This window comes from Oncorhynchus tshawytscha, linkage group LG18 (genome assembly GCF_018296145.1).
Source record: "Oncorhynchus tshawytscha isolate Ot180627B linkage group LG18, Otsh_v2.0, whole genome shotgun sequence".
NCBI lineage: Eukaryota > Metazoa > Chordata > Actinopteri > Salmoniformes > Salmonidae > Oncorhynchus > Oncorhynchus tshawytscha.
The window spans coordinates 14,335,257-14,359,553 of record NC_056446.1 but is presented as its reverse complement, the minus strand read 5'-3'; the positions used below and the strand labels follow the sequence as shown (position 1 = coordinate 14,359,553).

The 24,297-nt window shown below is 43.7% G+C and overlaps 1 protein-coding gene across 15 annotated transcripts in view; it reads left to right on the top strand.

The window, feature by feature from the left end:
• The window catches only part of ptprk (protein tyrosine phosphatase receptor type K), a 154,134-nt gene that overhangs the window by 122,505 nt on the left and 7,332 nt on the right, over positions 1-24,297 (top strand). Inside the window, exons 11-27 of one of the 15 annotated variants that reach the window (XM_042300681.1) lie at positions 362-467; positions 2,438-2,708; positions 2,893-2,929; positions 9,545-9,680; positions 10,861-10,896; positions 15,184-15,213; positions 17,320-17,480; positions 17,863-17,898; positions 19,311-19,322; positions 20,461-20,651; positions 21,917-22,004; positions 22,231-22,307; positions 22,499-22,516; positions 23,265-23,301; positions 23,447-23,544; positions 23,727-23,843; positions 24,046-24,200. In XM_042300681.1, the coding sequence (XP_042156615.1) occupies positions 362-467; positions 2,438-2,708; positions 2,893-2,929; positions 9,545-9,680; positions 10,861-10,896; positions 15,184-15,213; positions 17,320-17,480; positions 17,863-17,898; positions 19,311-19,322; positions 20,461-20,651; positions 21,917-22,004; positions 22,231-22,307; positions 22,499-22,516; positions 23,265-23,301; positions 23,447-23,544; positions 23,727-23,843; positions 24,046-24,200 (1,606 nt within the window). Of the gene's footprint in view, positions 1-361; positions 468-2,437; positions 2,709-2,892; positions 2,930-9,544; positions 9,681-10,860; positions 10,897-15,183; positions 15,214-17,319; positions 17,481-17,862; positions 17,899-19,310; positions 19,323-20,460; positions 20,652-21,916; positions 22,005-22,230; positions 22,365-22,498; positions 22,517-23,264; positions 23,302-23,446; positions 23,545-23,726; positions 23,844-24,045; positions 24,201-24,297 lie in introns of all 15 variants that reach the window. The other 14 variants (XM_042300676.1, XM_042300679.1, XM_042300678.1 and 11 more) reach the window with 14 other exon arrangements.

Sequence of the window (24,297 nt, the reverse complement as noted above, 5' to 3'; positions counted from 1 at the left end):
GAGGCCTTGTGCTTTTTGCACTAAACACCTAGTTCTATCTTTAAGAGATGTAATGTACACAATTTAGTTGTAATCACACAGGAAACATCATTTCACGCTTTTTTGGCAAAACTGTTGGGTTGCAATTCTCAGAAATGCATTAGAAAACATGTTCCAAGCAGGAGAGGGGCTGTTTACTATGCACTTTACAGTACTATAATAAAGCCAAGTTCAGCCAAGTCCAAAATGAAACATAATGTGTCTTGGCGGAGCATGCTTTCCCCAAGCCTTCAACATAGTACACCCCATTGCCGTCGATTACCCCCACTCTTGCATTTTTCCTCCATCTGTGATTTTGCATTTAAATCTGGTCCCCCCACAGCCCCAACTCTGGAGGAGTATGATGGATCCGAGGCGTTTCTGAATGAGACGGCCACCACCATCACGGTCCTACTGAAGCCAGCTCAGGCCAAAGGTGCCCCTATCAGGTAAGATAACTAATGCCTGGCTTTGTTCTAGTCCAAAGGTTCCATCCAATCATTTTAATGAAGCTCCTCCGTCCGCTTGCCTGACCTCTCTGTCAGGACGTTTGTGTCGTGTTGTTCCCTGTCCCTCCCTGTCCCTTAATGCAGCACAGCCCACAAATAGAGAGAGCAGTGCTGGGTAATGTTTGCAGAGACTCTGCAGGGAATTTAGATATTCAGGTCCATGGCCCCGCCGATCTCTATTTGATTTGGCCATTGTTGGCCTGTGCCTTTTCATTTCCCCTCCCCTATCACAATCGGCAGGGATATGGAGTTTGAAGGTACTTGTCATAAAGGGAATTTGAAGATAACTCTTTGCTCTCAGATTCAGTAAATCAGCTATTATGCGGCCAGGCCTGGGCTTCGATTGTGAAATTGGAGGGGCCGCAGATGGGGAGGGGAAGGACAACAGCCCTGAATACAAAACCAGCTGACCACATTTCTTCCTCACAGGCACTCACTCAGTAGATGTGGCAGTTGTTGCTAATATGTCACACACCCCTCTAAATGTGGCTGTTTTTTTGTCTGGGATACAGACGTTGTGTAGAGTATTGTTACAAATATCATAAAGATGAATCGCATAATCAGATACCAAATATGCAATGGAGGGTGGGTTTTAGGATTGGGAAATACACTGCCACTAGGATTATGTCACGTTTTTACCCGCTTAAAGGTCCAATGCAGCCATTTTTATCTCAATATGAAATCATTTCTGTGTAGCAATTAAAGATACAGTCCAGGATCTTAAGCACAACAAATTCGTAACACATTGTACGAAATGGACCCGTAACATATCATACGAAATGCAAAACAATTATATGCAATATGACATTTTTCGGGGCGTAACATGTCATACGAAACGGATGACGTAGTGAAGGCATGGGCCTTTAAAGGATTTAGGATTGCCAACGAAACAAAGATGTGTGTTTTTAAAATAGACAGTGATTCGGAATTGGACAGATTGTGGCCTGAGTGCATTATCAAAAGGATAGTTTAATTTGACCAGTTTTGGCTGTGCACCGTAAAACTGGCCAAGCTCTGATGAAAGCTGATTGGCTAATCACGCAGCAACTCTGTGCAGGGGTAATTTAGAGAGGTTTGGTTAAGGTGTGTATTAGGGATTGAGCTATAATGAGCCTTCAGGCCATCTGCTCAGGTAATTTGTAACAGTTTGACAAGCGATACAAGGAAGAGGAAACGAGCCAGAGCACTCACTCTATTTCGGTGGAAGGGGGCAGATTTTGTGTCCATCTGCGCCCGGCATTATGGAGTGTCACTTGCATTTTAGATCTGTGGCGCTTTGAGCTAAAATAGGAGCTATGGAAGGTCAGGGAGGTGGCGAAGGCTGTCATGCCGCTGGGCGTTAATGGTGAGGGAAAGGCGGAAGGGTGGAGAGAGAGATGCGCCCCCGGGCAGTCATTACCAAGGGTTCTGCTAGGTTTACAGCTCCATGGGTGTGCGAGGGGCGCTCCTCCTCTCCTCCTCTCCTCGCTCTGCGCTGTGTTTATAAGTTGCCCTGGCACTGTGGTTAGTGCGTGTCTTGCCACGTTAAGACCCTTAGGGGGAGAGACGAAGCACGTCAGTGTGACTTTGTAATACTAATGAGAGACACAACCTGTTTACTCCCACCGGAGTTTCATGAGCCCTTTCTCTTTAGTCTACAGCCTCCCAGTCTGAGAGAATGGACTGTTATTAGTTAAAGGCTATGTGCAGATAAATGGGCTCAGGTAGAGATATCATGGCCTGCAGCGTGTACGATGTTACCAAGCCAGGGCTAATTCCAGCAGTTCAACTCATTTGGCATGCCCTCTCTGTGCTCTGTGAAGTGAGAGATTGCTTTAAGATTAGCCTGCTTTTGTTTGGCTAGCTGACTTTGTTTGCTTGTGCTGTTTTGTGAGGACTGATTGCCTGTGATGTCCTGTTCCTCTCCGCAGTGCTTATCAGATCGTAGTGGAGGAGCTGAATCCTCATCGCACACGCAGGGAGGCCAGCTCCGTGGACTGCTACCAGGTCCCAGTCTCCTTCCACGCCTCCAGTGGCGGTTCACCGTATTACTTTGCGGCAGAACTCCCGCCTGGGAACCTTCCGGAGCCTTCTCCGTTCACGGTGGGCGACAACAAGACATACCACGGCTTCTGGAATCCTCCGCTCGCTCCCAGGAAGAACTATAACATCTACTTCCAGGCCGTCAGCAGCGTGGAGAAGGTGAATATGTACCACGCTCTATCAGCCAATAGGATTCTCTAATGTTAACCCATTGGGTTATTTTAAGTCTGTCTTAAAACTGAGTTTTACATCGAGGAGCATTGTTTGCCACCCCACCTTTTTGAATGAATTAAAATCCTTATGTTGTATTGTATTTAATTTGAATTTAATTTATTTTCCACAGGAAACAAAAACACAATGTCTGAGACTTGCAACGAAAGGTAAGACTTACATTTTTGCTTATTTGTACAACAATAAAAGTCCTTCTTGCCCAATATTAATGCATTGACCGTACAGTACAGTTGGATTTCACTTTTCCCAGTAGCCAATGAATGCCCTCTCTCGTGCTCCGATGAAGAACTGTTACGTGATAATGTGTGTGCCACTTTATTTTCTGTCACTCTTCCAAGAGAATTGTCGTGCAGCGAGGATCTGGATTGAGGCAGAATTAAGGAAAGCTTATTTATTTGTAACATTCGCGCTTGTAAAGCACCTTCTCTGGTGAACAGCTTGTTTCTGTGGGAACAGGGGGCTAGCAGTGCCAACCCTTTGGATTCCACAGATAGAGAGAGAGAAAGCTCACTGGTTTTCATAATAAAGCCATGCTGTTGGATATGGTGATTAAGAGGGAGTGGTCATTCAATTGTTACAATTCATACAGTGCCAGCTCATCCGTGATGTAAATCAAAGGGAAATAGGTTGCCGATTTATGGACTCTGTCCTCTTGCACTATTGAAATGATCTGCATTATAGATTATGGACAACATTTATGCTGAATATGCATTTTTGCAAGTGCATTGGATTTAACTGGCCAAGTATTTCAAGTACTTATGACTATGTCTCTTACTACAATTAAAGGGTCAGTCAGTTTAGCTTCAGCATCGCATTCAAAAGGCACTAGGCTAGGCGACATAGAAGCAAATAGTCCCATCAAGTCCACAGGTAATTGAGTTCCACCCTACTTCTCTCTCTCCCACTACTCTCCTCTTCAAGCCTATCATCTCTCCCTTCTGCTAAATCCTTTTCCCCCCTGTCTCCTGATTCTGCCTCTTCGACCCTACTCTCCTCCCTTTCCACATCCCATGACTCGCACGGTTGCCTTTCCTCCCGGCCGGCATGGCCCTCCCCTCCTGCTCCATGTCGGAGTGACTCATTGCGAGCTTACAGAACAGGGCTGCGGGCAGCTAAGCAAAAAAAAATGGAGGAAAACAACATTTTCGGAGGACATCCTCCTCTCTACCTTCTCTTCCTCTGTATCCACTGCTAAAGCCACTTCCTACCACTCTAAATTTCAAGCTTCTGCCTCTAACCGTAGGAAACTATTTTCCACCGTCTCCTGCATCCTTAATCCTCCACCCCCCCCCACTCCTCCCTCTCTGTGGACGACTTTGTCAACCACTTTGAAAAAAGGGTGACGACATCCACTACTCATTCACTCAGCCTATTGACTGGTCTCAATCACACAGAACTACCCTACACCTTGACCTCTATTTCCCCTCTCTCTCCAGATGACATCCTGCAACTAGTGAGGTCTGGCCCACCGACAACCTGCCTGCTCAAACCCATCCCCTCCTACCTTCTCCAGACCATCTCTGGAGACCTTCTCCCATTCCTCACTTCCCTCATGAACTCATCCCTGAACACTGGCTGTGTCTGCTCAGACTTCAAAATGTCCCGAGTTGCTCCCCTCCTCAAGAAACCAGCACTCGACGCATCTGACGTCAAAAACTATAGACCTGTATCCCTTCTTGCTATTCTTTCCAAAACACTTGAGCGTGCTGTCTCTGATCAACTTTCTCGCTATCTTTCTCAGAATTATCTTCTTGAACCTTACCAGTCAGGCTTCAAGACGGGTCACTCAACCAAGACTGCTCTCTGTGTCACGGAGGCTCTCCGCACCGCCAAAGCTACTCTCTCTCCTCTGTTCTCATCCTCTTAGATCTCTCCTCTGCCTTCAACACCATGAACCGTCATATCCTCCTCTCCACCCTCTCAGGGCTGGGCGTCGCAAGCTATTCACACTCTTGGATTGCATCCTACCTGGCAGGCTTCTCCTACCAGGGACGTGGAGAGGATCTGTGTCTGCACCACATACTCTCACTACTGGTGTCCCCCAGGGCTCGATTCTAGGCCCTCTCCGCTTCTCTCTATACACCAAGTCACTCAGCTCCATCATATCCTCATGTGGTCTCTACTATCATTGCTATGCGGATGACACTCAACTACTTTTCTCCTTCCCCCCTTCTGACACCCAGGTGGCTACATGCATCTCTGTGTGCCTGGCAGATATCTCAACTTGGATGTCGGCCCACCACCTCAAGCTCAACCTCGACAAGACAGAACTGCTCTTTCTGCCCGCTCAAAGACCTCTCCATCACGGTTGACAACTCCACAGTGTTGCCCTCCCAGAGTGCAAAGAACCTTGGCGTGACCCTGGACAACAACCTGTCGTTCTCTGCAAACATCAAAGCATCCGTAGAGTATGACACTACCTCACAGAGGAAGCTGCGCAGGTCCTAATCAGGCACTTGTCCTGTCCCGTCTGGACTACTGCAACTCGCTGTTGGCTGGGCTCCCCGCTTGTGCCATCAAACCCCTGCAACTTATCCAGCAGTCCGCCTGGTTTTCAACCTTCCCAAGTTCTCTCATTTCATCCCGCTCCTCCGCACACTCCACTGGCTTCCAGTCAAAGCTCGCATCCACTACAAGACCATGGTACTTGCATACGGAGCACCAACTGTAAGTCGCTCTGGATAAGAGCATCTGCTAAATGACTTGAGTGTAAAAAAAGATGAATGTACCCCAGCAGCAACTTTAATTCCACTAGGAGGTATGAAAACTAGGAGGTATGAAACTAGTAAAACCCTAATGTCCTTCAGTAGAGAGCTATATGATGATATTGCTACAGGCAAAACATCTCCTGATCAAAACATCTGATCCCTGATATCGGCCTAAGGTGGTAGCTAATACTCATCAGTATAGCTGCATCAGCTCTCAGCGAAGGTTGACATCACTGACGCTGTTCTTGCTAGGAATGACAAGCTTGCTTCGCCTTACATTAGGTCACGGATAGAATAGGATAAGTTCCAACATGGAACTCATCGTCAGTGATTATGTTGTCGCCCACAGTGGTGTATTATTAACGTAGATTCATTTAGCTTTATCTCTATGCTTATCAATTGGATATTTATGTGTTTGTGTTTTTCTCCTCGATTCGGACGAGTATCCCCGTAATGCAGTTCTTATTAATCAGTTAAGATGCAGATTTATATAGTAAGTGCTGTGTATTTATAAGGCCAAGCTTAGAAATCAGCCCACAAATGCTATTAGATTATCAGACGTGGAAAGCGCTGTATCTATAATCTGTAAACAGCTGTCTATGCATTGACACAACAGGGGTTGGACTTGTTGTTCATTTCAAAGATCGGACAGGGGGGGAAAAAAATAGTGTAGCATCTTTCATCATGGCTTTGGTAGAGAGAATCCATTGGCCACATCAACACACTCTTATGAAGTGACTGAACTGTGGATGATTTTTATTAGTGTCACAATTATGTGTGCCCGTGTCGTCAGTGTCACTTCAATTAGGGGTGGGTGGTTTCATGACTGCAAAAGGAGAATACCAAACGTAGCTTATTGATTTATGAATCCGGTAATAATAACAAAATAAGCCTATAGGAGAGTAAGATACAACAAATGTATGTGTTACATCCTCCCTTAACAATGTTGTTTAGTCTGAACAATAAACGATCCATTTCCCAGAACTGTGTCCTGCTCAGAATTTCAAGTAGCTTTGTGTGTGTCAATGCAGTATCCCACTTGGAGTATGTGTAGGCTTTGGCCACTTGTGCCTGTCATACTCAATCACTCACGCTTTCCATTTGTGATAGATTAAATGCTAGAAGTGCTCTCATTCTCTGAATTGAGAACCACCTTAATTGCCCTAACTTAATTGGATATGAAAGCTTTGTTTTTTAACTTTAAAATAAATAAATAAATAACTGTTGTCATTAATTGTTTTCCGTGTACAAATGTCTCCGAAGCACATTGGCCTGAAGGTTGTCAAACGAATCAAGATAGAATTTGATAAGGGCTCTGCCATGTAGCCCACCGTCAGGAATGAAAATAGATTTTCATTTTAAGCTGGGAATTTTATCTGCAAAATAGTTGTAATCCAATTCCATTTGAATTTCCTCCTGTACTTTTTTTTTTTTCATGAACGTATCTCATAAGCTCGAACAGAATCATAAGTATTCTTGAGGCAAGATGGCGATTATGTCTCAAGCAATACCTCAAAACATTTGATACCGGGCTGCAGACCTGATAAAATAACCTTTTTAACTGGTGTCAGCATCTATTGTGAAACCTCCTCTGCTAGTAAACCGATTGGTTTTCTGGTTGCGTTCTATTACATTTGTTATGGTGCTCTTGATGGCGTTGTCCGGCTGTTGCATGTAAAGCATTGAGTGGATTAGTGTTACGTATGCCTACGAGATTATTTCTTGCTGCTGTTTTACCATATGGAAGAAGAAAACAACTGGTGAAAAGGTGACATTTTTCTGTGACTGACTCCTCCATTCCTTTGTTCCATAATATTTGCCGCAATGAATGATAAGCAACCTTTGACAGAACAACTCACAGTTCTATCCTAGTAATGTCCAGCATTGTTTATCACCGTGTGGCTAAATTCAGGAATACTCTCAGCAGAACCAAACTATTCTGCTTCAGTTAATTTAGCAGATTTGATTCCTTAAATGCATTTGAACCGGACTTAAATACCAGAAAATTGTTTCTGTTACAGTAATTTTCCTGGGTACGATAGCATGGCTAAAGTGAGGGTGAAAGAGCTGTCAAACAGAGAGAGGGGAGCTGTAGGAGTGTTGAAGTGTTGAAGCCGGCGGCATGGCCAGTGGGTGACAACGTGAGAGACAAGGACAGTTTGTCCTGCTCCGCTGGGACACTTTCTGTAGACGTTCCGTCTCCCTCCAACCTGATAGAAAGAGGGAGAGATTTGCAGAGGCACATGGGGAGGGGTGTGTGAGGTAGGGGGCCCACTGTCAAGTACAACAGGCAGTCCCAAAGGTTATGCCCCTAAAGCCCCCCCCCCTACACTGACAGAGATTAGTTTTATCCCCAGAGACCACTTCCTTCCTGCTACATACATCCTGCTTTCTGTTCCTAGATGTGTTTTAGTGGCTGTTGGACATGATCTCTAGGGTAGTTTCATCCATCCACAACTTGTTAGCGATCTCTCCGATCACAGATGATGTTCTACGCTCAATTTTCAGTGAAAATATCTAAATATCTAAGATTATGACAACCTGCTCTCTGAAAAACACTGACCATTGATTTCCCTTCCTTGATATAAAAAAAGGATTTGAGGGTCATAGAAATCAGCACTTATTTAAAACCTGCTGTGCTCCTAAAAGCTTTTTAAAGGAGATGGGGGGGGGGGTGTAGTCTGTCTTTGGAAGATTTTAGTTGTCCTCTTGCCTCAGGGTGGTGAGTTAGTGAAATACACAAGAGTGGCCCCTCTAGTGACACAGATGCCAGCGTGTTGGTCTTCTCTCCCATTGTAGAAACTAGGCCAATGAATTGATCCCGGGGAATAATGGCTTGAGTGCTGGTTGAAGATGGGCTTTGTTTTCAGATCTGTGCCAGTCGGCCCATTGTATCATTCTCCGTAAACACCTTCCGTTTGAATCTGAGGATGGGTATAAGATGGGAGCTGTCGCATTTGTCATTCGTTTTGCTGATAGGAAACGGTTGGTTATCATTCAGCTGTTGACATAAAAGGGCTATGTTATTGTATGAATGAATGTACTAGGTTCAGTGTTGCGTCGGGAGATAAATATCCTTTATACCTCATATTTGCCCTGAAGGTTATAGGAGATGTAGGACTTGGGTCAAGAGAATAATTATGTTGTTGAAATTGTACAATAGCATTACAGTGTACCACTACTGTAGGAAACACATTTTACTAAGTACTGGGAGACCAGAGAGTAGTGGGAAGTATTAGGCTTTGTTTTTAGTGTGTGTTTTGCATTAGAACGAGGATTATTGCATTTGTATTTATCAATAGCAAAATATTACAATATATCAAAGAGGGAACCGTATCAGTGTAGATATTTAGATTTGTTTTCACTTTTTATTGTTTGGTACATCGTAAAAAAAGAATAAAAAAAGAGTTTGCTGTTCACATTCGACAGTATTTGCGTATGTCCCTATTTTGTCATTTGTTTAGCAAGTAACCCGTTGGGTACTAAGATATAATAGTTGTTTCTTTGTTTTATAATGAGGATCCACACCCAATGCTTTACTTAATGGCTCTGCAGATTTCGAAAGTATTGAAAGACCGCAGATGAATTCATGCTTGGAAAATCTCATGGGACCATAGGGGGTATGGAACATAATTAGAAATTCAATTCTGATGGCATTTAGTAGAAAACCCAACATAATCATGGTATCAGTGTGTGTAGAACCAGTGCACATAGATATTATACAGTAATTGGAATATCGGTGTATTGAAATAGGAGTAGCTGTGTCTTCAGATGTCTCTTTGAATGTGTTTGTGCTCAAATCATTGCTGTGACGTGGCTCAATCTGGAAGACATCCACAGTAAATCTTGAAGTGTATGCCTTCACGTGTGATGGAACAGAATGTATGTGGCGCGGAGTGGACCACCATCTGGTCAACTAAAGTGGTCGAAGAAAGCATGCTTCCGCTGGGAGAGACTCACTACGCAGTTTCAAGTTGTGTGTTTCCTGGTCAAAACTACAACAATCTCCCTTTTTTTTGTTGTTGTTCATTTCTCTTTGTTTCTCCTGTTACCTAGGAGCCACAGAGGAACCAGAGGTGATCCCGGACCCGGCTAAGCAGACAGACAGGGTGGTGAAGATCGCTGGCATCAGTGCCGGGGTGCTGGTGTTCATCCTGCTGGTGCTGGTAGCCATCCTTCTGGTCAAGAAGAGGTGAGTGGAGCATCGTACACAGGAAACGCTGTGTTACTTGGCTCTATGCGACACCATGAGCTCATCCTCTACTCCATCCCATGCCATCAGCATAACCGTGAGGCTGGGTCATGACTGTCAGTCAGCCTACAGTACACTAGGAGGGGGAGGAAGGAGGGATGAGAGGGGGGAAGACCCTTACAGTACTGTATGTTATTGTTTTTGTAGTGCCAAGACTAGGTGTAATACTGTTTTACCAGGGTTTGGTAGAGAGTTGGATTGAGTTTCAAGGGGTAGCAGGCAGAGTACTGTACATGCAGTTGATTTAGACGAGGACCCATAAGGCCCGTCTCTCAGAGCAGCACAGTGAATTTATGAGCATATAGATTTCCCCAGGTTCTCTTAACATCTTCTGAGATTTTATATCTGAAGTGGCTGGTCTGAAAAGCCACGGGTTTTGAAGTGGATGTGTACTCACACAAGTGCATACCAGTGGTGTACAATGCGAACAGACAGCTTTGCTGCAAAGTGGAATATTTATTTGAGGACTTGGAGAGGTGTCTTCCAATGAAGAGGTAGCATTCAAATGTGATTTACTGTGGGTCGTTAGCACTCCACTGCAGGTTGTTCAAGGGTTTCTGCTTTTTTGCTGTCATTTACAATAAGGTGGACAGCTTTTTGTTGAGGGTTGCATTCAGGATACATACTGTAACAACGCTATTGAGCGGTGCTCAGTTTCTACTAGCCTCAAGGTCAATCATTTTGTCACCTGCTTTACCTCCTCATCCCACTCAGTAATTCTGGCGCTGCTTCATTCAACTAATTCAGAACACTGTTTATTGCATGGTTATCACGCTAGATTTATTTACATTTCCTGGCCTTTATTCTGTGGTGTTTGACTGTGTTGACCATCTAACTGTGTTAATGTTATTAATTGGCGAACAAACAGTCCCCAGTCATCCCCAATAGACAGCCACTGATGCAGAGAGTGGGTTGAGCCTATATGAACTCCTGTGCAATCTAGTATTGACTGTTAGTGGAATTGATTTAAGTCCAAACTCAACATGCTTTTACTATACTTTTGTGTTAGTATTTTCCTACTTAGACAAGTTATGGAGGAATAGACCGTATTTTGAAAGGTCATGGGCTGATATACAAGCCCAAACTTCTGTTGTTGTCTAAATGCTACTTTTCTTTTTAGTCATGGAGGCTTTACTACGAAGAATTGGTCAGTCAGGTGTGTGTTTTTATTTGTTGATACAAATATGTACACACACACACACACACACACACACACACACACACAGTTGGGGTCATGTTGGAGGAGGCAGGCTGCAGAGATCAGGAAGGATCTGGGGCCTTGAGAGACTAAATGATGTTGTGCTGTAATTACTTTGTGAACCTCCTATTGATTTCTTTCAGTTTTTCCAGAAAAGGTTTTGTAATGAACACTGGCAAACTGAACTGTCCCCAGCACCTGTGATGAATGCTTTTGGAAAGCCCACATGTTCTATTATTCTCCAAAGAAATTGAGATTGTTTTAAAGGGAAAATATTGATTACACGCGCCGATTCCCAAGTCGGAGCACATCTCTACATGCTGAACAGGTTTAGCAGGAACGATATGCGCAGAGGTGCCGTTACCCTGCACACCCTGTCTCGCTCTCTCTCTCTCTCTCTTTTTCCATGACATATGGCACCATCATGTGGACATTTAACAGAATGACAGTTTTTCCCACTCTCCTCTTAGAAGTCAATTGCCATGTAAGAGTATACATATTGATATCTCACATAATTAACACAGAGGATGACACCTGTATAGTTCATGGGCGGTTGATGAATGATTTTTCAACTCATGTTTTTTTCCCAGGTTGACCGACACAGTATCTAATCATCCAGCTTAACAAACACATGAACAGGGTACTGGAGGGTACTGGAGAAAGCAAATGAGGTTGATGATTGAGAGGTGTTCCTCTCATTCATACACTGAGTGTACAAAACATTAAGAACATGTTTTGCCCTCCGATTTTCCCCTCACCCCAACGAATTGAGGCTGTTCGATGGACTCTACAAGGTGTCGAACGCGTGCCACAGGGATGCTGGCCCATGTTGACTCCAATGCTTCCCACAGTTGTGTCAAGTTGGCTCAATGTCCTTTGGGTGGTGGACCATTCTTGATACACACGGGAAACTGTTGAGCGTGAAAAACCCAGCAGCTTTGCAGTTCTAGACACAAATCTGTGCACCTGGCACCGACTACTATACCCAGTTCAAAGGCACTTAAATCTTATGCCTCGCCCATTCACCCTCTGATTGGCACACATACACATTCCATGTCTCAATTGTCTCAAGGCTTAAAAATCCTTATTTAACCTGTCTCCTCCCCTTCATCTACACTGATTTGACGTGGATTTAACAGGTGACAATCAATAAGGGACCATAGCTTTCAACTGGATTCACCTGTTCAGTCTGTCATGGAACGAGCAGGTGTTCATAATGTTTTGTACACTGAGTGTACAGTGTATCTTTGTTTAAAGTGTTGGACAGTCAAGCAGTGCCTGTGACTACTGATGAGTGAGCCTTCCAAATGAATCGTAATTGGCAGAGCAGCCTCTGCGTCTCTCTAGATGTTCTGCCAATTAGGGCCTCGTTCCTAACGACCTATGCTCATTTACAGCTGTCTCCCTCCTAATTTCCCCTGCCACCCCCCTCTATAACCTTTCAACTTCAGAGAAATCTCATTCTGCCACACCCTTGTGCACCACAGGTCATTCCTTTAGCTTCCTTATTTATTCCCCCTTTCCCTTCCTTCTCCCCCTCACTCTTTTCTCCTCCATTTTCTTCACTGGGTGTTTAAGATTTAGTGAAGCTGGTCCAGGCTTACTTTGTGGAGATAAGAGCAGGTCACGACCAGAGTCTTTTTCCCCTCCTTGGTCGTGAGTGACAGAAGTGGGTTGAGTGACAATAACAACGTTTCCTTTTCTTTGATATTAAAAGGTGACTTTGTCATTGCTCTTCTGGGTCAAGAGTGACTTTTGAATTATGCTACAGTAAGTCTGTCATACAAATGTCCTTGTTCCGTATTACAAACAATTGGAGTGTGTTGGTTTGATGTTGGTGTACTTTTGGTGTGGTTGCATAGTAGTTCAATATTTTGTAATAGATCTCGCTAATCTATTCCCTGTGGTTTAGAATCTTTTCCAGAGAGATGGGAAGGGGTTCATTTCATTGAATAGTTTTCATGTAAGTCATTGGCATTAATTGCAGCGCCTGCTTTTCAGTTTTTGGATGGCTTCCTGGTTTGTAATTTCAGCCTTAAAAAGGACTGGTGTTTAGAGCAATGGGGGTACATTGAGTGCTAATGAGCCATAAGCTCCTAATCCCATTGGAATGGATTAAAAGTACTGATGGTAATTGAATTCTGAAGTATGACTAATGTCCCTTTGTCCCCAAAGTAAAGAGAACTCCTGTGAAAATCAATATAAAGAGAGAAATGCATTTGTTTTGGAACTAGTTAGCTTAACCTGTTGTGGATGTCTTGAATGTACACTGAACAAAAATAAAATGCAGCATGTAAAGTGTTTGTTTCATGAGATGAATTCCAGAAAGTTTCCATACGCGCAAATAGCTTATTTCTCTCATTTTGTGCACAAATTTGTTTACATCCCTGTTGTATACATTCTTCCTTTGCCAAGATATTCCATCCACCTGACAGGTGCGGCATATCAAGAAGCTGATTAAACAGCATGATCATTACACAGGTGCACCTTGTGCTGGGGACAAAAGGCGACTAATAAAATGTGCAGTTTTGTCACACAACACAATTCCACAGACGTTGCAAGTTTTGAAGGAGCGTGCAATTGGCATACTGACTGCAGGAATGTCCACCAGAGCTGGTGCCAGAAGCCGCCTGCAACTTTGTTTTAGAGAATTTGTCAGTACTTCCAAGCGGCCTCACAAACGCAGACCCATATGTATAGCGTCGTGTGGGCGAACCGTTTGCTGACGTCAATGTTGTGAACACAGTGCCTTCAGCATTCAAATGCATGGCCCCATGTTGCAAGGATCTGTACACAATTCCTGGAAGTTGAAAATGTCCCAGTTTTTCCATGGCCTGCATACTCACCAGATATGTCACCCATCGAGCATGTTTGGGATGCTCCGAATCGACATGTGCGACAGCGTTGTTCCAGTTCCTGCCAATATCCAGCAACTTCGAACAGCGATTGAAGAATGGGGCAATATTCCACAGCCCACAATCAACAGCATGATCAACTCTATACTAAGGTGATGGTGTCACGCTGCATGAGGCAAATGGTGGTCACCAGATACGGACTGGTTTTCTGATCCACCTCCCTACTTTAAAAAAATAAAATAAAGGTATGTGTGACCAACAGATACAAAATCATAGATTAGGTCCAAATTAATTTCAATCAATTGGCTGTTTTCCTTTTATGAACTAACTCGGTCAAATATTTGAAATTGTTGCATGATGCGTTTATATTTTTGTTCAGTGTAGTTGGTTGCTGTTGGTGCTGACATCCTCTCAGTCCGTCAGATATAAGAAAGGTGTCTTTTTCTCACACCCAGTGAGCCTGTATGTCTGAATCTCTCTTCCTCTTGTTAGTTGCAATGGCTTGATTTTTTTTTTTCTTCCAAAATCAGGTGACCAGTAGAGTAGAACTCAATGATATTACAAAGCAATAGAAGTTAATGAAGTGGATATTGGAATCTTGTAATTGCTTTGCGCAGAAACAATCAAGGTTAGAGCCAAAACGTAAATGCTGTGGCAAGATTTGTATGCTTCTTTTGTTTTCATGTTGTATTTCTTGAATGGTCATGCCATGTGTGAAGGGAAGTTGTGAATTGATATTTGATGATTCCATTACAAACACTAGTTGCTGGGGAGATGAACACTTATGGGCAAGACACAATTCATTGATCTAATACAATAATGAAAATGTGGTTCCCTTACTGAAATCAACTTAAAGAAGATACTGCATCTTTAAAATGGTGGTCCACGACGTTGCTTGTTTTCCAGGTAGCAAGCAGCTTGTTCTTTAGTTTGCTGCAATTTGTTTTCCCCGCTGTGTATCTCCATTACGGTGATCAAGACATTACCTTTTCATATGTAACACTGTAGCCTAAATCTAACGACGAGTCCATAACACCAACAGTCAGTCTTAAGACGGTCTGACTGTCCAAGTGAATGAGACCGTATTTTAATGCATGACAATAATGACTACACCCAAAATTCAACCAGAACCAAAAAGATGAACTGTTAACATGTTTGTAACGAAAATCATTTTCTTGCACCCTATCTTCAATTACACTGGAACATAAAACTGCATGGAGCTCAATTTGAAGGAATGCATGTAAAAAATGAAATTCTAACATCAAGGAAGTTAATTCATAGAGATAAAATGTTGTTTTGTACTTTTTATTCTGCTTTTGTTGATTCGACTGATTCCCACTTTGCATTCACCAATATTTCTTTATCCTGCTGTCTCTGATTTGCGTGCCAGGAGGAGCTACTATTCTTACTCATATTACCTGTAAGTAAACAGACAAGCAACAACAAAACAGAAACAATCAAACCCCAAAAAATACAATGACTGCACATGTCCTTGGTTAGTTATGTAGTGTTTTAAAGATGCAGTATCCTTTTTTCAAGTGAAAATGCATATCGCTCAGATCCAATTCCCATTGCCATTGACCAGCTCCAACATGCTTTCAAAACGCTCTCCAAACCAAAGTCGTCATGACCCAAAAGCGGTGTTATTTGAAAAAAGAATGCTGCACTTTGTGTCCTGTGTTCAGTCTGAGTGCATGTGGTTGTATGTCAATAACTCATGTATTTCATTCATCTTCTTCATCTCCTGGACCTCCTTTGTCCATTGAAAGGATATTTGGGGTAATCTGTGTGCCTCTACACATGCACACTGCTTGTGTTGAATGTCATCTATATCTCATAAGCCCTTTCCAATTGGTTGCTCTGATTGTTGGTGGCAGAGGGTTTCCTCTTTGGGTTGGTGTAGGGTTCTTCTCCTGTTGTACAGTAGACCGTAGACAGCCATCTCCATGCTGCGGTGCTTTCCACAAGGGCTACAACGAGAGAGAGAGAAACTCCCTGATCTGTCGTCCTGATCTGCCCGATGCGCTCACATGGTCTACCATTCGACATGCTTGCCATTTTACCCTCACCTCTGTGAGAGTGTGTTTAAGCTACACAGGCCTTGCATTTACCTTCCAACTCCTCTCATTTTTCATTTCACGCCAAGAAGTGACACCCAACCTCAAGTGAATTCAGGTGAATGAGCCTTTTCAGCATTTCAGAGATGATTCCCCCCGACACAGGATTTAAAAAAAAATCTGTTTTTATTAATGATTTTTTTCTCTCCATGAAATTGAAAGAGATTTTCACAGAGAACATCTTTTTGCTGGCTTCGGATAGTCCCTTCAAGCGATTTTTAGGACACCAAATTTGTTAGCGCTGGGAGACATTTTGACAATTATATCCTGTTAACTTTGGAATAATTGAAAAACAGAAAGTTACCAATAATTACTTCAAATGTTAAATCAGTTTTTCCCGACGGGAAAGTGAGGTATCCTACAGTTTGCCTCTATCAAAGGTAATTAAAAGGCTCAAAATGGAAGCCGGATAATTTTATCATGGCTCTTGATATAATTGACCCCACGCTGTGCTTGCCTATTTTCGATTCACTTCCAATTTATGATGGGCAGAAATTAGTATATTCTGTCTGTAATTGTCATTTTACTAGAACAGTATGAAATTATAGTATTTGGTCTCTTTCTCCTGCTGTCCCATCTGTCTCTTCTCTAGTACAAAGAGTCCTCCCTTCAATTTCACTAGAGTGGCTCCTTAAAACCCCGTCTCAGTGCTTTCATCTAACTGCAATCTGAAAACTCCAATCAGAGGACAATTTATACTGCAACACCTTTCTTCAGGGTGCTCGCAAAGTGGAATAAGGAACTAGGATTAGAACAGAGTGGGTCTGTGTTTTCATCGCAGTGCTCCTTTTTACAATTCAAATGTAGTGAAACTCGTAATTGCCCTTAAAATGGAAACCTCCCAGTCTTGTAGGTGTTCAATCGGCTTTTCTCAGTCAGGGGCCAATGAGTAAGTCCGTACACAATCGATTTGGCATATATCAACCGATTTGGCATATTAATCTTGCTAATATACTGTATTAACCCAATCAACTCCTGTCCAGGTGAAATGATCAATAGATCATCAACCAATCAGGGAGTCCCTATTTCTCAGAATGTGTATGTCAGAGCCCAGACTGGGGATGACATGCAGCAACTTCTCACCTTAGCATGAAGCATCTACCTGTCCCCCTCGAAGCAGAAGTTACTCCTGCATGATTTTGATTCCTTTTGGGTTTCCCCTATATGTTTCCTACAGTGTACTGAATGATACTTGACCCTAATAATAGAGTATTTGTGAGGTTTGCACCTATTATTGGATGAAAAATATTTTTTTTAAAGGCCGTATGTGGAAGCCAAACCAATGGTCTGTTGTCATGGAGATGAGCTTTTCTCTTTCATCTCTGTCCCTTTAGTCTTTCCTGTTGTGTATGAATAATCGATCGCAATGTGTTTTTGTGATATTTTAACCTGCTCGTCCGATCCTTCAGGAAACTGGCCAAGAAGCGCAAAGACGCCATCGGGAACACTCGGCAGGAGATGACCCACATGGTGAACGCCATGGACCGCAGTTATGCTGATCAGAGCACGCTCCATGCTGAGGATCCCATGGCCGTCACCTTTATGGACTCCCACAACTTCAGCAACAGATGTAAGCATAATGGTCCTAAGACAGTTCCCTGGGGAACACCACCCTCCACAGATACATGGTACATGTGAGAAAGGCTCCTGACAGTTAGATAATCTAATGCCTTACGATGGGAAAGACCCTAACACCAAGAAGGGTCCATGAGATGGGCTCTGAAGAGAGGTGTTAAGTTGCCCTTTAACCTTTCATATTTTTACTTTAAAATGCATAATAAGAACATCCCAAGATATGAATGAATGCCTTTAATGATTTGAACTGTTGGCACAGGATATTTTGGTAGAATTTCTTCTAATCTTATGCTCTGTTCATCTTGCCCCTGGATTTGTATAATTCAGTTGTGTGATGCAGCTTCTGGAATGTATTTCATACACTTTTTTCCCTACAGTGCCTAATGATCCACTTGTGCCAACGGCAGTGTTAGGTGAGGCCCCGGTGCTATATCATCTGCCTTGCCATGGCTTGTTGTGTTCCTCATGCATGTCGTTGTCACAGTCCCGTAGTCGTCCATTGTAAACCTGTAGCCGTCCATTGTAAACCTGTAGCCGTCCATTGATTGTCTCTGTGTTGAGTCTGGTTAGTCACGTACAACTCACTCTAGCCCTGATAATATACAGTACCACAGTCAGAATGACTAACCTCCACATTCACTTATCCAGTAAGGGGAATAAAATAGGTATTGTTTCCAGATTTTGGATTTCCCCTGGCTGCTGTAAAACAAAGTTGGCCCTCAGCCATGGTAGAGTGGAGACATGGCAGTCCTCCAGTGAACCGATGAACAATCCTCCAGCGTTTAGGACCCACCTATGAGCCGTTAGAATGGAGCTAAAGGTCCAAACCACATTCAGAGACTCACACTCACTCCTGTATGCATTACAACTGTCTGCACGCTCCAAATCCTGCTTAGGACGTTGGTTTAGGAGATGAGGAGGGAAAACTAATTCAAACACAAGTGAAGATAGACGATGGCTACATTCACCTGAGTCCTTACCTGAAGATCAACGTCCTGCATGACATGACACTTTAATAGAATGAAACCAGTCATCCTGTCACTGTGTGTAAGTCGTACAGGCTTTGTGTGAGGGTGCCATTTTAAATCACCCTCAGCCCCTCTGGGACTTGTCTGTGTAGAGTTTTAAAAAAACACATCTGACAGTTTCTATGTAATGGAGTTCAGCGTTCACTCGTGACATCAGGATGGAGAGTGTTAGACACTCGACACGAGCAGTGTAGTCCACACTGACAGAACAAGCAAGCCACCGCGGAGGGTCTTTACGGCTCACTGAAAACCTAAGTTTGATGGGGAATTAAAATGCCCCCTCAGGCCACAGTATTTGCTGTGAAAATGTGTTATTTTAGCTCTGTGTTCTCGCTGGGCTTGGTAATAGGAAGTGAAGGGTGCAGTTCAAGCCATGACTCAGTCTAGTATGTTAGGGCCGAATTAAGTAGTACAAATTTGCAAATGAGTAGAAATGTCAGCTTAGATAGTCTCTACACTAGAGTGCAGCAGTTCTCTCGCCAGCTTAGTGTCACTCCTCTTAGATCCCACCCACTGCATTAGTGTGTCTGTCAGTCTCCCCATAGCTTTCTAGAAAGCCGTGTGCAGATGTGTACGAAAGTAAGTGTTGTGTACAGTCAGTGGTGAAGTAGGTCCTTGGGTCAGTCAACTGTGAATCCCTCGTCCTTGTTAGGTGATCATCACCCTCATCTTCCAATATTGTGCTTGAAGTCATGTCACTTCATCATAGTATATATGTACTACAACCTCTGTGTGCTTACTGTTGATCTAGTGAAAAGCTCATGTTGTTTTTCTTTCTTGCTGCCCTAATTGTGAAGTGCCAATTACCGGTAAGTGTGTTTGGAAATTCTAAAGTGTCCCAAAGTGGCTAATGAAAAGAAATTGATTACCAGATCGCAAATACTGGATCTCAATGCAGTCGTGTCGTTGATTGAGCCATTAAAAATGTGTGCAGAGTGTGGGTGTCAGTAGCATTAGCCGGCTTCCCCTCCGCTGACAGTAAATTGTGCATGGTTCTTAAAACTGTAACTTAACATTCCCCTTAACCTGATATAGAGGCTAGCAGTAGCTCAGGGGCTAGCCAAGCAGAAAAGATATAGAGCTCACGGCTCAGTAGGTAATGTGATTGCCAGCAGGTCAGTCTGGGCTTTAGAGGGGTGAAAATCCTGGCTGCAGATAACCTAGGACTCCCCCACACACACACACATACACACATACACACAACCACACTCACACACGCAGACACACACACTTACAAACGCACACATCTCCACAGGCGAAATGGCTATGTTTCTCAGGGGTTGACACGGCTCAGATAAGACATTAAACGGAGCATATGGTGCCTGTCAGTCCTGTGAGCCCAGTGTCTCTCCCCTGAGAGGCTCCTGCCCTCACACTGTCGTAACTGAGAGGCCCCTGCGTTTGCCTGTCCGTCTGCTGGGAAAGACAGGCACCACTCCTCAGCTTTATCAAGCCCTGTCTTGCCCACTCACCAAGCTGACACAACATGTCAGTTACTGCCAGGTGCCTTGTGACTTACATCCTCCTCAGAGCTTAGCTGCTTTGTGAAGGCAGGAGCCATGTTCTTTTTTTTTGCAAGAAAAACAAAGTTTTCTAAACGTAATTCTGTAAGAGAAAGTAACCCAGTTTGGTTATAATAGGGTATTAATCGTGATTTGACCCCAGGCCAGATTAGCCAAGGACAACTCCGCTCCACCATGTTCTTCACATCAACAGAGTTGAGTGGAGATGAGAGTGGACGGACTGGAGCTCCAACGTCACATAAAATTACATTTTTATTTGTAAAAATGATGGATTTCAGCACGCAATTACATGAGACAATGTGCCATTGATGTGATGTACACCGTGGAGTTTAGTTTAACTTGGCTAAGGCCAGCTATGTATTCTGTGAGTGATGGCGATGATGAGCCTGTGTAATCCTCACCAGCATGTGATTTCCTTGGACAGATGAGAACCACACTACGGCTGCTGCTGCAGAGTCCAGCCGGCTGCTGGACGTGCCTCGGTACCACTGTGAGGGGACAGAGTCGCCCTACCAGACCGGTCAGCTGCACCCAGCCATCAGGGTGGCTGACCTGCTCCAACACATAAACCTGATGAAGACCTCCGACAGCTACGGCTTCAAGGAGGAATATGAGGTCAGAACCCAAAGACTCTAGTCTACAGTACATCCGTAACACAGGCCCTAAGACTCTAGTTGACAGTACACTCGTAAAAACATTTTTTATTTAAATTTTAAAAAATTAAGATATTCACCTTTATTTAACCAGGTATATAGTTGAGAGCAAGTTCTCATTTACAACTGCGACCTGGCCAAGATAAAGCAAAGCAGTTCGACACATACAACAACGCTGAGTTACACATGGAATAAACAAACATACAGTCAATAATACAGTTGAAAAAAATCTATATACAGTGTGTGCAAATGAGGTAAGATAAGGGAGGTAAGGCAATACATGGGCCATAGTGGCATAACACAGATAACACAGGCCCTAAGACTCTGGTCTATATGTATAAAATAGCATATTTACGATGGCCCTAATGGGGCAAGTAGCTTTTAAAATGAAGCGACAGCTCACACGCATATTAGCTAAGTGTATGAGGTCGTCAGCCCTCACTATTCAAACAATCAACCCAACTTCGAGTTCATTCAAATACAATCGGCTTCAAATCAAGCATTTAACTCCATTTTTTGGGAGGTTCTTCAAAGAGAAAATAACCCAACAGTGGAGAACAAGCAAAATACCCAGTAAATGTTACATCCTGTTGAGGTTCTGTGTTGCTCACTGTGTTGACTTGATGAGGCAACCACAGCCCTGCAGAGAGAGAGTTTCCTGTCAGTGAGGAGTTTGCCTGTCAGGGAGAGGTTTGCACTGCAGCAGGGGTTTAGAGACGTTCAGTTACTTGCTCTGCAGCCTTTGAAAGTTCAATGAAACAAAAAATGCTACAGGCAAAGTAAAAATTGCCTTGTGTGAGTATGGATCAGCTCCGACACTCATCTCCCCATAGATTATTTCACAACTACGCTGTTGTTCATTCGACTGAATGTATGTATATGCAGCTCTAGGAAGTTTCAATGTGATGTCCAGTTCCTAACAATGATCTCTGTGGTGAAGAACAAACGATAAGTTTTTAAGCATCGAAACACATGCTGCAATGCCTCTTCAATGGACAATTGAAGTAATTTCACTTTTTAAATTGGCCACGTCAGGAAATATGGTTACCTTGTAGCTCAATTGTTCTCTGCGATGCACCAGGCCAGACGTTGGAGCTTTGAAGGGTCCTTGACATACGGTACAATCGAAAAGCCCATAGAAACCACGTCTAGTCTAGACAGTAATGTGGCGAAATGTGTTTTTATTATCAGCCTAACTCGCTCTGTTCCATTCTGTTTGGTAAGCAGAGTTTTTTTGAAGGCCAGTCCGCTTCCTGGGACGTGGCAAAGAAAGACACTAACAGAACCAAGAACCGCTATGGAAACATCATTGCATGTAAGTCTTGTATTTAACTTCGAATAAAGTTGCTAGATGTTGACGCCTCCTTTTGCCTAGCGTGTTTTTAGGAATGAGCTCGTTTAGATTATGGCTAACCGCAACATCGGTTATCATGTACCTAGCGGTCTTTTAATTCCCAGGAAACATAGAAGAATCGTTTTTGATTTGACTTCCTGTTAATGAAATGCAACTAGTCAGCCTACAAACCCATGTTGTATTGCAGACGATCATTCTAGAGTGATCCTGCAACCAATGGAAGACGACCCTTCCTCTGACTACATCAACGCCAACTACATTGACGTAAGTGGCGCAGCCTCCTCCATTGGCGACCGTGTGCGACACGACCGTCCTTCTCTCGTATGTGAGGCCTTCTATGCATGTCTTTGTCAACAATATGAATACAGCTCTTATTTCCCTCCTTCAGTCAAAGTGCTTGTACTCACTGACATTGTTGTGCTTTCTTTCACTCTTGCCTATGATTTGGGCTGTAGATATGGCTGTACAGGGATGTAAGTATCACTGTAGGGGACCTCACCACACCTCATGTTTCCCACTCTCCCTCCTCCCTTGTTCACCTCTGGTTACCTCTAATAACATCTGCATGGCAGCTGTACGAGATGTTAGACCTCCTTTTGTCCCCCCCCCCTCCTTTTTGATTTGATCCTACCATGCTGTTGTTCATCCGCTTCTCCCATTTCACATGTCCTCATGCCCGACGTGTACATCCCTGATCCGTGTGCGACTGTTCTCGATAGGAATATTTACAAGATGGTGGCCACCATTTTGTTTTCCTTTGTTGCCTCCCCACCTGTGCCTGTGCCCAGCCAGATCCAATCGGATGGGGATCCTTTTCAGGTGTTAAACCTGCTGACTCTATGAAGCAGCTTGCTAATAAGTAGCCAACTACAATAATGTATTATTCCTACGAAGTAATCGCTAATGTGAAATTCTTGGCAATTAAAACACACGAGTTGAGCTTCACAGAGAATAAATGTCCGTTTAGTTGGCAGATACTCCAAGCACAAGTAGGAAACGTGCTCTTATTGAAAGTGTATTTCAGTGAATGAGTTAATGCACGAGAACAGCTCTGTGCATATTAAGTGCATAAAGCCATTGACTCCCGTGAAGATATGTCACATGCACACCAAGCTGGGGTCGAGGCACGGTGTGCTGTGTGGTAGTCTGCTGTTGTTGCAACACCAAAATGAAAGTCGTAACCGAATGATCTTAACATATTGTGTTTGTTGCAATTTTCAGGGTTACCAGAGGCCAAGTCACTACATTGCAACCCAAGGTAAGACAAAGTTCTGCCTTAACCTCTAGAGAAGGTCTGATGCTCATGTTGTTATTTCAGCATTGAGCAATTGATCTTATATAGAATTGATCAGATTGTGTTGTATTTAGTTCAGAGATTGATTGATATGTGTTGTCCTCTACAGGGCCTGTCCATGAGACAGTCTATGATTTCTGGAGGATGGTCTGGCAAGAGCAGTCTGCCTGTATCGTCATGGTCACCAACCTAGTGGAAGTTGGACGGGTAGGTCATATTGCTGCCAGACCCCCATAATATCATATTGCTGTCAGACGATGTAGACGTCGGATCAGTCTTCAGATATTGATCTGGCATACTGTATACCTGGGCACCTATTCTGTGCAAGTATGTGTAGTATTTAAAGACGTCTGTTTCTTTAAATGAATGAAATGCCTATGTTCTTGTAGGTGAAGTGTTACAAGTACTGGCCCGATGATGCTGAGGTCTATGGTGATTTCAAAGTGACATTTGTGGAGGTGGAGCCCCTTGCTGAATATGTGGTCAGAACGTTCACCTTGGAGAGGGTGAGTCAGTCCTTTATCCACCCCTCAATTCCGTATTCAACAGTTTGGTTGGTAACAGCTAAAGGGGCAATCTGGGATTCACCGCTTTGTTATTGCTTGAATCCAAGATTGCCCCTTAAAATCAACACACGTTGCAAATGTGGAAGTCCGACTGAACCCAGACCAGTTGTTACCTAATAACCCGTATGCTCTCTGTCATCAGAGAGGCTTTAATGAGCTGCGGGAGGTGAAGCAGTTTCATTTCACCGGCTGGCCTGACCACGGAGTGCCCTACCACGCTACAGGCCTCCTCTCCTTCATCCGCCGGGTCAAGATGTCAAACCCCCCCAGCGCTGGGCCCATCGTGGTGCACTGCAGGTAAGCCCCTAACACGACACTTCCTCTACACCATGACCGCCTGAGAAAACGGGTGCATTCGATTGACTTTTCTTTGATCTCTCATGCGACACTGTCA